Genomic DNA, 12246 nt, shown 5'->3' with positions numbered 1-12246 from the left:
TATGAAAGTAGTTACTTTTGTTTAAAATTCTTTTTTTTTTTTTTTTGATAATATGCCAACGAAATTGACTTTCTTATAATAAGTGGTATAATCCACCAACCCGCATTTGAGCAGCCCTCTTTTAGCCTTAGCCCAAGAGTGCGATATTAACGGGACTTTAGTCATAAAAATTCGTCACCATCGGGGCGTCATTGAAATAAACCACTTACCACGGGTTTAAGAGCTGATATTTCTTGTGTCTTAGAACAGAGCAATTGGTAAGTGCAAGGCACAGACAGACCTGCACAAAGCCCTTATTACCTAAGTATATAATTTTTCTTTTGACTTTACGATAGTATAAATGTGAACACATAATAAGATGGCCTCTAACCTGTTCTGCGAAAAAAATGTTAATTAATTAAATTTATTCGAGATTCGAAGATTTTTATCTCCATAAAGCGTAATTAACAAAGTTTTAATGAGAAATTAATAATCACATCAAAGTTTTTTTTAATTTTAAAGTGTTTTTTTTGACGTTTTTGAAACCGTTGCTGGTTTGTTTATATATTTTTTATTGCATATGCGTTTTTTATTTAAAAAAAAGATTATAGTTGTGCACACGTACACAGTAAATATATTAAGCCGATTATAATTATATTTTATGGAGTAATCTATACAACTTTACATTAAATAAATATATTTTCTTTAAATCTTAGAATGGGATCGAAGTCGCGGGAAGTTAGGTGGTAGTAAAATACAATTTTTTGCAGCTATTACTACATACGCTGTCCATAGACAAGAGGACAAAATGATAGGACAGACAGACACTTCAGTTTTATTTATTTATAAAAATAGAAAATTAAAAGACACTCAAAGTGAAGGTTAATAGTAAAAATTTATTTCGGTCGCTTTAATAGCTTATACTACGGGTTTATGTCTACATTATTTTTACCTTTGCTTAATTTACCCGCATTACAGCCAAAGTCACACATACATTGGCCCAACGTGTCATGCAGGCTTAATGATTTTCGTTCACTATGTGCTTCGCCACAGTCCGACTGTCAGTCAGTGCTGCCAACTTAGCCATTTTTGGACAAGAAGCCCATTTTTGGTGGCTTAACCTTTTTTAACGCTTTAGTCCCAAAGGAGGAATCGAGCCCAATTTTGCAATTTCTCAACTTTCTGGGGGTGTGGTCGAATTGCATTTTTTTACTTTTTCACCTTGCCGAGGTAGATTTTTTTTACGAACAAAGCTTTCTGATTAGCCAAAGAAGTTCTAGTCAGTGAATTATAATGCTCGGATTCAGAGCAAATGCAAGTAGAAACAAAAATTACGTAACATATTATAAAATTGTCCACGATTATTACTCATACATGATAAATAAAATAATGATGATGATAATCACAGTTTCGGCAACATAAAAACTTTGTAAACTTTAAATATTTTTTTACACTTTTTTTTACAAAAAAATCAATGTGGCAACTCTGACTGTCAGTTGTCAGTATTTGATGAGTGTTTATATCAGTTTAACGCTTTTTACCGCGATAACATCGGATAAATTATAGGATAATTCTGAAAATAGAATATAAATTTATTCGTATTTACATTTAATTTATGTAATATATCTACGTATAAAAGTTTAGTGTTTATCAGCAGTATCGATTCACATGATTCGATTCAAGCCGCATATTCATTTATTATAAAGTGTTTAAAATAAAAGGTGTATAAAATAAAGTAAAGGACACTTGAAACAGGGCCGATTGTGATATTTTATAATCATGGCTTCGCAACGTCCGTCCGCCTCTTCGCAGGACGATACTCAGCGTTCAAGACATTCATATGAGAGCCGCGACAGATATATTCTCATGAAAAACTTACTCAGTGATACAAATAACATTGGTTTGTATTTTCATATTATCTTATAATGAGCAATTTTTGTATACGTATGTATATAGTTCTAACAATTTGACTCAAGTGTTGTATTTAAATAAGGTTTTGGTTTTTAAGTTTATCTATAAAGAACAGTTTATTAGACTTAGTTTAAAATTTATGATGTATAAAGCTTATTATACTGTACAGGATAATATAAATGATAGAAGTGTATGGAGTTAGTATTAATTGAAGTTCATACAGGATATGTTATTATACTATTAATAACAATGTGCTCAAGACCGATTTCGGCAACGTCGGCTCAGGAGATATTATAGAGCATATATGTGTGGAGCACACACAGGTGCACTCTCTATTCTCTAACTCTCATAATCTGATGGGACCGCTATCCGGCATGACCGGAAAGAGTTCAGGTGCAGGATCAATGGCTTTATGTGCTTTCATAGTATTATTACTATTTTACATTATATGACTGCCTTGTTGGTCTAGTGGCTTGATGTGAGGCAACTGACCCGGAGGTCCTGGGTTCAATTCCTAGGTCGGGTCAATAAAAAGTTATTAGGTTTTCCTTATATCTCCTGTGTAGTTGGTTAATCTCTCTTGAGATTGGCCGTCGTGGCCAAAATCGGTCTGGAGGACATTATACACGATATATATAAATATAATTGTATATGATTATTGCAAGTATATTTTTCATTATACAAATAACAGTGTAGCTGCATAGCCACACTCACTCACAACATAGTTTGTGTCGCCAAATCGAATTGTACTGTTTTTTTTTTTCATTATTATTTTGTTACAAATGTAATATTTTATTTTTCAAAACTGTGTGAAGCTACTTCTGTCAACTATTATAAGGTTTGCATAATTCAATGGAAAACAAGAATTGGCTCTGTTGTCTGTATATTGTATTTTTAATGTCAACATATTTTGTGTCACACTTTTGTTTTTTCTTAAATAAATAAATAAATTATTATAAAGAATAACTAATGAGTTTCTTGTCAATTATTCTCAGTAGAATCTAAATATATGTATAATTTCAATCGTCTAGGTATTTATAATAATTTATGTTTATTTTCAATTCATTATATTTACTTAAAAATAATTGACAATAGATTTTCATTGTGAAACATATTTAATAATTGCGACAATTTTATTGTGATGTTTCTCTTACAGAAAATAAGACGATTAATCCGATGGAGATGATTGAGATGACAAAAGAGATCGTCAGAGAAGCGAATATGTTGTTTTCAAACGGCAGCTTAGAGGAGAGGGCACAGCATCCGTGTAAATATCCTTAATTTAAACAAATTTATAAAGTAAATAATCATTTTGTATAAAAGAATCTTTTGTATATTTCGTATCTGGCGATTAGGCTCAAGCCTAGCAAGGAGAAGTTTAGGGGATCATAAAACTTGGTAACATTTTATTATTATGTTTGCCCTTGTATGTTTGTAAACATAAAAGTATCCAACCTAGGCAAACCAATGAATATTTAAATGGTGATACTCGAGCTGGAGAGTGCTATTTAAAGGCACTCGTTATTGTGGTAGATAGATAGTATGTGGTAGTAGATGTGGTAGAGTGAAGAGGAAGGAGAAATTAGAGAGAGACCGGTAGAAGATATGAAGTCATCCTTAAATAGCTATTTTCAAATTGTTCTGATAAATAAATTTATAAAGCCCAGTACATTAATGTTAATTACAAGTACCATAGCTACTATTTGCCACGTGATGGTCATCATCGCCCATTGACATTGGCTCTGCAAGAACCATTAACCATTTCTTTCAACTACTACGTTACTGGTGGTAGAGCTTCGTGCAAGCTCGTCTGGGTAGGTACCAACCACTCATCAGATATTCTACCACAAAACAGCAGTAATTGATATTGTTGTGTTCCGGTTTGAAAGTTCAGTAAAGCCAGTGTAATTACAGGCACAAGAGACATAACATCTTAGTTCCCAAGGTTGATAGCGCATTGGTGATGTAAGCGATGGTTAACATTTCAAACAATGCCAATGTCTATGGACGTTGGTGATCACTTACCATCAGGTGGCCCATATGCTCGTCCGCCTTCCTATTCTATAAAAAAACAATGTAAATGCGCCACCAACCTTGGAAACTAAGTTGTTATTTCCATTGCGTCTTAAGTTACACCGGCTCACTCCCCTAAACCAGAACACAATACTAATTATTGCTATTTGGTATGTATGTGATGAGTGGCTGGTATATCCATGCAACGTTTTCATATGTAACGTTGAAGATGACGTTTTTTACTTTGACTGCCATCATATATATTGTTTTTTTGTCTTCTTCAGCGGAGAATTTCTTAGATTCGCAATTGATGAGAGCCTCCAGTGATGTGATCGTTCGTTGCTCGCAAGCGATTAGCACTAACTTGAACAAGTACGACAAGCACGAACTGGCTGACCACATTGTGAGTTACGCTTTATTATACGGTCAAACGGTAGGGCTGTTTCCGTTGGGAAACGGTCGCGAAATGTCAGAACGTGATATGCGAAATTGACCATCATGCTTATAACATTACAAGAATACTTATCAAAATATTATATCACCATAAATCGGTTGTTAACATTTCACGGGTGAGTGATGAAGTGCATATATATTGCTGTATTAACTTTTTAAGTGAAAATGGATCTTTGTTAGTTATCAAAGCCGAAATAGTATATATTTTTTTTTTATTTTAGTTCACGCTGCTATTAATTATTCTTTTGAAGGATTTCCGTAATCAAATTTTGTTACTATAATAATATTGTTATACTAAAACTTTCTCCGCAAACGCGATGGACCATTTACTTAAAGTTACATTTATAATGGTTCAGTCACGGTATTGTTATATATACAGTATTGTGACTCGGCACTGTCCTTGAAATAAGTACCTACAGACGCGTGACGTCACACGTACATGTGTTTTTTTTTTTAGAATAAATAATAATAATAAAATCATTTTTTTCGATCATAAATACAAATAAACAGTAAAAAAACAAAAATTACAATAATAAAAATCTGAATTAAATAAAAGAACCACAAAATTAATTTAGCAATTAAACACAATTAATTCAAATATTCAAAAATCGAACGCTTACTGCTCATAAAATCATCGCATCGTTCGTTTGTCACTGCAGCGCGTTCGCGACAGTTTGTTCCGAGTGTGTACCGAACTCGCGGAGGCCTCGAGTTCGGACCGTTTGTGTGAAGAGCCTTTATGTGTGCTCATCTATTATGTGATTGTTTATAGAAACGCTTCGACGATTTTTGGAATTTTGCGTTCCCGCTAGAGGCGCCGCCGGTCGCCTACCTGTACGGCACGTTCGCGCCCACGCCGCTGCCGCCGCGCACGCGCGCGCGCCGCGCGCACACGCAGCGCCAGCAGGCCGCGCCGCCCAAAGTACCCAAGAAGCCGGACATGTGAGACCACCACCATAGATATCGTTTTTTTTTTTTTTCGTTTAGATTTTCCTTTTTTATACATAAATATATTTTAATAATAAATTCAATCAAAATTTGAACATTTAATAAAAAATATTATAAATAACAGCCCGTGAATGTCGAACTGCTAATGCCTCCTCTCTTTTTTTTTGAGAAGGTTAATAATTATAAGTGTAAACTAAAACAAAAAAAAAAAACAATCTATATATTAAAAATTAATAATAAAAAATACGCCGTCTAAATCTAAAATATTATTCTCTGGTATTGTACCCAAGACGCTGGCACTGTTCCTGGACTCGCCCTTTGACCTAAATCAAAATTTACACTATTAAAAATCTAATACCTGCATATAAACATTTAACATCCAGATTAAAAATTGATGCAAATAACTCAATTTCACTCAAAAATCCAAATAACACATTTGAACACGTTCAACAGATCACAAGTCGCGCCAATAATTAAATACCTACTAACAAAATGGCGGTTTTAAATTAGCGCGCGTAATTTTATTTTTTTTAACAACGCTACTGTTTGTATCTGGGAGTTCCTTAACTATATTTATAGATCTATTTATTTAATAGGAAATTTAATCAAAAATTATAATTTCTAAAATCTCATCAGTCAGTAACAGCCAGTTTATGTCCCACTGCTGGACTAAGGCCTCCTCTCCCTTTTTGGGAAGAAGGTTTGGAGCTTATTCCACCACGCTGCTCCAATGCGGGTAGGGAGAATACACATGTGGCAGAATTTCAATGAAATTAGACACATGCAGGTTTCCTCACGATGTTTTCCTTCATCGTCGATCACGAGATGAATTATAAACACAAATTAAGCACATGAAAATTCAGTGGTAGTTTAACTCAAATGTCATTTCAAGGTCTAAATTGTTTATTTACCTGCTTTCCTATTCCCATTATATACATATATAGGCCGAGATGGCCCAGTGGTAAGAACGCGTGAATCTTAACTATGAACGTGGGTTCAAACCCGGGCAAGCACCACTGAATTTTCATGTGCTTAATTTGTGTTTATAATTCATCTCGTGATCGACGATGAAGGAAAACATCGTGAGGAAACCTGCAAGTGTCTAATTTCACTGAAATTCTGCCACATGTGTATTCCACCAACCCGCATTGAGCAGCGTGGTGGAATAAGCTCCAAACCTTCTTCCCAAAAAGGGAGAGGAGGCCTTAGCCCAGCAGTGGGACATTTACAGGCTGTTACTGAAGTTACTGGAAAAAAAAACAAATTTCTTTAAAAATATATGTAATTGAAAATAACAACTTATTCTAAGTTCAATACGAACTAAGCCGATTGAACATTATTATTTTAAATCTAAGTTTTAAAATAATGATGTTCAATCGGCTTAGTTCGTATTGAAGGCAAAACAAGAGTCAGTAGGCAAAAGCAAAAGGTCGTAAATACAAAATCAATAGCAGTCCGTTTAAACAAGCCAGGTCGTATTAGAAAACTTTTCATAATTCCAAATAATCACCAGTATGCTTTATACGAAATATCATGGAATGTCTTACTCTTGTATTATTTTCAAAACTAAAAATCTAGTTTTGCTATGCATAAAAGTGATCTTTGAGTTTTATGTTAACTTTAAAAAAATATATTTTTTTCCCGTTACATGATAATAACATCTTTACCGGATGTTTAGGTAACTTTCTATTTTTTTTTTACAAATGTTTCATATTACATATTAAATACAAATTGATAAACAAAAAACTATTTTAGAAAATTTTAAATTTATTCGTTCATTCATTCGTTCTCCATTCGTTTAGCGAATGTCCTTGGTCGAGACCTTAACATTAATTGTGAGTTCATTGAAAAATGGCGTCTTGAATGTTGGGAAACTTCGAAACTTCGGAATTAAAATTAAAGCGGATTTAAGTTGTTAGTGGAATACGGTTGTAATACAAATGAAAATATATTAATCAAGAACTGTTTGTAGACTAAATATATTATATTATAATTAAAAATAAATTCAATCAAAAGTTACATTTATACCTATCGTATAAATTATCTGTGAACAATAGCACTGGCAATATTTAAAAAATTCAACAGCGTCGCCACACAAGAGGAAGAGACCCCGGACTTTGCGGAGAAAATGTACCGATCCCTGAAGAAGATATGCAAGGACGGTCCCGTCAGCTACTTCCACGTGGTCCTGGACCCGACCAGCTTCAGTCACACCGTGGAGAATATCTATCATTTATCGTTTCTGGCGCGGGACGGCAGACTCTCCGTCTATTTGGGTAACTTAATCTACTAAACTACGAGTACATTTTTACATTTTGAATGGAAGATGTTCCTTGGTCTAGTGCAGCTGTAATAATAATAATACTATCCTGGGACATTATTCACACACGGCCATCTGATCCCAAACTAAGCAGAATTCGTACTATGGAAACCAGACAACTGATATACTACATATACTACTTTTGTTTTGTAAATACATCCTTATATAAATAATTACACCCAGACTCAGGACAAAAAGACATTTTCATGCACACAAACGTCTGTCCTGGGTGGGAATCGAACCCACAACCTTCGGCGTGAAAGGCAAGTATCTACCAACCACGCCAATCAGAAAGAAATACTTAGGTAATTTGAATTAAACAACTATGTACGAATTTATCGCTAATAATTTTTTTCTATATATTTTTAATTTCCTGGCGTTTCAAAAATTTTTCAGTATCTGTGGTCACAAGCAGTTGCTTAATTCAAATCATTTAGATATTTATTATCTGTTGAATAGTTAACACGTGAAAACGTAACAAATTCGTACTCGCATCTATAATATTTAAGTATTAAAAAGTCACAAATGTGATCAAATAATCTTTGAAATGATTACAATAATCCGAAGATCGCCATTTTCATTACTGTCAATGTTGTATGTATTCGTTTCTAAAAGCCCGCCAAAAATATCCGTCACTTTTTACACAGATAATTAAATGCCAAGTTTAAAAATATTTATAATTAATTAGTAACGATTCCCAGTCGTGACGTCATCAGACCCTCATTAAAAAGTAAATATTTGCATTTGCTTTACTATTTATTACTATTATATAAGCCGAGATGGCCCTGTGGTAAGAACGCGTGAATCTTAACCGATGATCGTGGGTTCAAACCCGGGCAAGCACCACTGAATTTTCATGTGCTTAATTTGTGATTATAATTCATCTCGTGCTTGACGGCGAAGGAAAACATCGTGAGGAAACCTGCATGTGTCTAATTTCATTGAAATTCTGCCACATGTGAATTCTACCAACCCGCATTGGAGCAGCGTGGTGGAATAAGCTCCAAACTTTCTCCTCAAAAAGAGGAGAGGAGGCCTTTAGCCCAGCAGTGGGACATTCACAGGCTGTTACGGATACGGATTACTATTTATTGATTTGTAAATAACTTAGCGCTCGGTACACGATAGAGAGTAACCGAGACTTCGAGTGTCAGATGACGTCAGCGTAACTTGTTACTGTAGGTGGGTTAGTGTGCGTGCGATCGGCACACATGTTTACTCAGCAATTCTCTTGAGTATTTTGGCATTTACACAATTTCTTTTTCTTACGCATTTTTTTTTTAATTCAGTGTACCCATATAATTTTTTTAATAATATATTTTTAATATAATTCCTTTGGTAGTACCACCCACTCATCAGATATTCTACCGCAAAACAGCAGTACTTGGTATTATTGTGTTCCGGTTTGAAGGTGAGTGAACCATTTTAATTACAAGCATACGGGACATAACATCTCAGTTGGATCAGGTTGGTGGCGCATTGGTGATTTACGCAACGTTTAACATTTCTTACGATGCCAATGTCTTTGGGCGTTGGTGACCACTTACCATCAGGTGGCCTATACGCTAGTTCGCCTACCTACTCTATAAAAAATAAAAAAAGTTATCGAGTTTTACTTGTATTTATGTCGTATGTAAGTGAGGACGAGTATGTGTTTACGATAATAGCGTGTTTTTTTTTCAGATGAGGCAGCGGGCGTGCCCTTAGTCAACACAGTGTCCCACCACAAGCGTCGACGTTCAGAGAACTCCTCGGAGAAGCAGTTCATAGTGTCGCTGGACAAGGAGCGTTGGAGGGTGAGTCAATTTTTGTGCAAGTAAATCAGTATTTACTCATTTTCATCAGACATGTATATAAAAAAATATTTTTTTTTTGATACTACTACAAATATAAACTAATAACGTCATTTTAATTGTAGTGAAATAGATATGAGACAGTTGTTCTATAAACTGGTGGTAAGGCTTTGTGCAAGCTCGTCTGGGTAGGTACCACCATCAGAGATTCTACCGCAAAACAGCAGTACTTGATATTGTTGTGTTCCGGTTTGAAGGGTGAGTGAGCCAGTGTAATTACAGGCACAAGGGAGATAAAATCTTAGTTCCCAAAGTTGATGGCCTGAAGTTGAAACCTGAGGAAACCTACATTTGTCTAATTTCTATGAAATTCTGCCACAAGTGTATTCCAACAACCCGCATTGGAGCAGCGTGGTGGAATAAGTTCCAACCCTTCTTCTGATTGAAAGCGTTCAAATTCGCTCTGTTGCATTTTTAAAAAAATAATAATTGAGAAACATGGGTGATAACACACCATGCAAGTCGAAGGATCGCCTCCTAGCTGTTTATTAAAAAATAAATAAAGCTCGTGACCCATTAACCAGTCCGCCTACCCATATAAAACCGGAACACGACAATACTTAGTCGGCCAAATATCTGATGAGTGGGTGGTACATCCCAGAAGGGAACAGAGCCCTTTCACAAAATTATTTAAGAAAACATTTTTTTTTTTCATTACAGGATTTAGTAGAAGCATTCAACGTGATGGAACCTTTGTTAAAGTTTGAGTGATATTTACATTATATATATACATATATAAAAGAGTATGTACATACGTTTTATGTGAAATAAGTTTAATTTTAAATAAATGTCTTCATTATATTCTAGAAACGTCGTTATACCCATTTAATTTTGTGATATGACCAGTAATTGAATTGCTAACAAGTTTCCTGTCCCACTGCTGGGAAGTTTTGGAGTTTATTCCACGAGCTCCAATCCGGGATGGTGCATGTGTTTTTCCTGTCAATGTTTTCCCCCACCGTTTTATTTGGCACAAGTTGAACATGAAAACATGAAAATTCAGTAGTGCCCATTTTTAAAAACGTAAATCTCACATGATCAGTGTTTCTAAATTATCTTTTATTTTGTTAAGTTAAAAAATACACAACAAAATACAGATAAGGCAAGAATGAAAATATTAAAATAAAAACAAACGAATGAAATTAAACCTGAAATATAAATAGTAATAACACCCAAAATAGTTTTTGTTAATATATGTCAGAAATATGAATTATGTGAGTTGAACTTATAAACGCATCATGCAGGAAACTCCACTTTATTTTGTAACTTCCGTTCATGTGGCTAGCTGTAAGACTGACGATCCAGGGTTCAGACCCCACCCAGGTCGGGCCGATAAAAAGTTATGGTGGGAAAATTTGAAATATGTACACTCCCGTGCCTCGGAAAGCACGTCCTTGTCTGGTCCTGCGCCTGAACACCTTCCAATCGGATTGCCGTCCCAACCGATTATGAGAGTGAGGGAATAGTGTTCCTTTGTTTGTGTTCCATATTTACAATTATATAAACACATACAATATAATTTAATATATAATAAACATTAATAATAATGTCGTCCAGACCGATTTGGACCACGGCGGCCATCTTCAAGAGTGATTAGCCAACAGCGCAGGAGATATTGTAGTGCACAAGTGTGCAAACACAGGTGCACTTTATTCCCTAACTCTCATAATCCGATGGGACGGCAACCCGACACGAAAGATTTCAGGCAGGATGAAAGCTTTACGTGCATTCCGAGCATTCATACACTCGTGAGTGTACACAATTACAACTTTCAGACTTCGAGTTGCTACTGAGAATTTTCGACAGAAAAACTTGGGCCTACGACCTGAATACAACAATATAAAATAAAAAATAGTAAAATATTTTATTTATGAATATGTATTTTAAATAAATAGCATATCTATAATAAACATTTCCATATAAATGGACGTTACACAGAAGGGATCCACAAAATGTTATTTTTGATTTATTGAGGATTAAAGTTTGTGAGGAGTTTGCTCTTTGATATAGTTGGTTGTGTCCATTACTTCTTAGATAAAAACTCGTATAAATGTATCTTTTTTTTTAATCAAATGAATTAAATTGAGTTTAGGTTCATATTTTTTGAGATTTTAATATCTCCGTAATATGTGTTAGGATTTTTTGATTCTTCAAAAACATTTCTTATTGAATTTCTCAAAAACGATTCAATTTTTTCTTTTATATTTTTGTAATGGAATAGGCGTTTGTCTTCCATCTCACCTGATGGAAAGTGCAGATGAAGACGAAGGTGGTACACGCCCATCCAAAAGAAACCTGTTCACTCTACTCTTAAAGGCTCCAGAGTTCAACTTATCAGGAAAAATAGAACCAGGCAGGTCGTTCCAAATCTTGGCGACTCTCACCAAAAACGAGCTGTCAAACCGTTTCGTTCGACTTTTGGGTATGTCAACAACGTATGGATGAAACTTTCAAATTTCAATGTCACTAAATTTCGCTCAGATAACTAATTTATTTCATAAAAGATCTTTAATAAGCTAAACTATATAATCTACCTTTGTACCGTCGACAACAATTAGTGGATGGCCCTGGGATACGCAGTCTCCGTGGGCGATTGGTCGTGATGGACGCGTGTTCCCGGAAGAGGCGTGGTCCTTACTGACGACTGGTGCTGAGGGACGCGTGATCTTCACTTCACTGTTTGATGAGGCGGTTGGCGTGGTTGGTAGAACACTTGCCTTTCACGCCGAAAGGTTGTGGGTTCGATTCCCACCCAGGACAGACATTTGT

General features: G+C 35.1%; 1 protein-coding gene across 3 annotated transcripts; it reads left to right on the top strand.

The window, feature by feature from the left end:
* Nucleotides 1-931: 931 nt before the first annotated feature.
* Nucleotides 932-10281, top strand: LOC126779619 (EP300-interacting inhibitor of differentiation 3). 3 transcript variants are annotated; one of them, XM_050503767.1, is made up of 8 exons: nt 932-1167; nt 1624-1879; nt 3047-3157; nt 4188-4306; nt 5129-5298; nt 7390-7580; nt 9308-9420; nt 10138-10281. In XM_050503767.1, the coding sequence occupies exons 2-8, from the start codon at nt 1759-1761 to the stop codon at nt 10186-10188; spliced, it is 876 nt and encodes a 291-aa protein (XP_050359724.1). In that variant the 5' UTR covers nt 932-1167; nt 1624-1758; the 3' UTR covers nt 10189-10281. The 3 variants fall into 3 exon arrangements, with proteins under 3 accessions (XP_050359724.1, XP_050359725.1, XP_050359722.1); XM_050503768.1 differs by having other exon boundaries at nt 932-1209; nt 1735-1879; XM_050503765.1 differs by lacking the exon at nt 932-1167 and having other exon boundaries at nt 1455-1879.
* The last annotated feature ends 1965 nt before the right edge of the window (nt 10282-12246 follow it).

This window comes from Nymphalis io, chromosome 29, assembly GCF_905147045.1.
Source record: "Nymphalis io chromosome 29, ilAglIoxx1.1, whole genome shotgun sequence".
Taxonomy (NCBI): Eukaryota; Metazoa; Arthropoda; class Insecta; order Lepidoptera; family Nymphalidae; genus Nymphalis; species Nymphalis io.
This window is presented reverse-complemented; position numbering and strand designations above follow the sequence as displayed.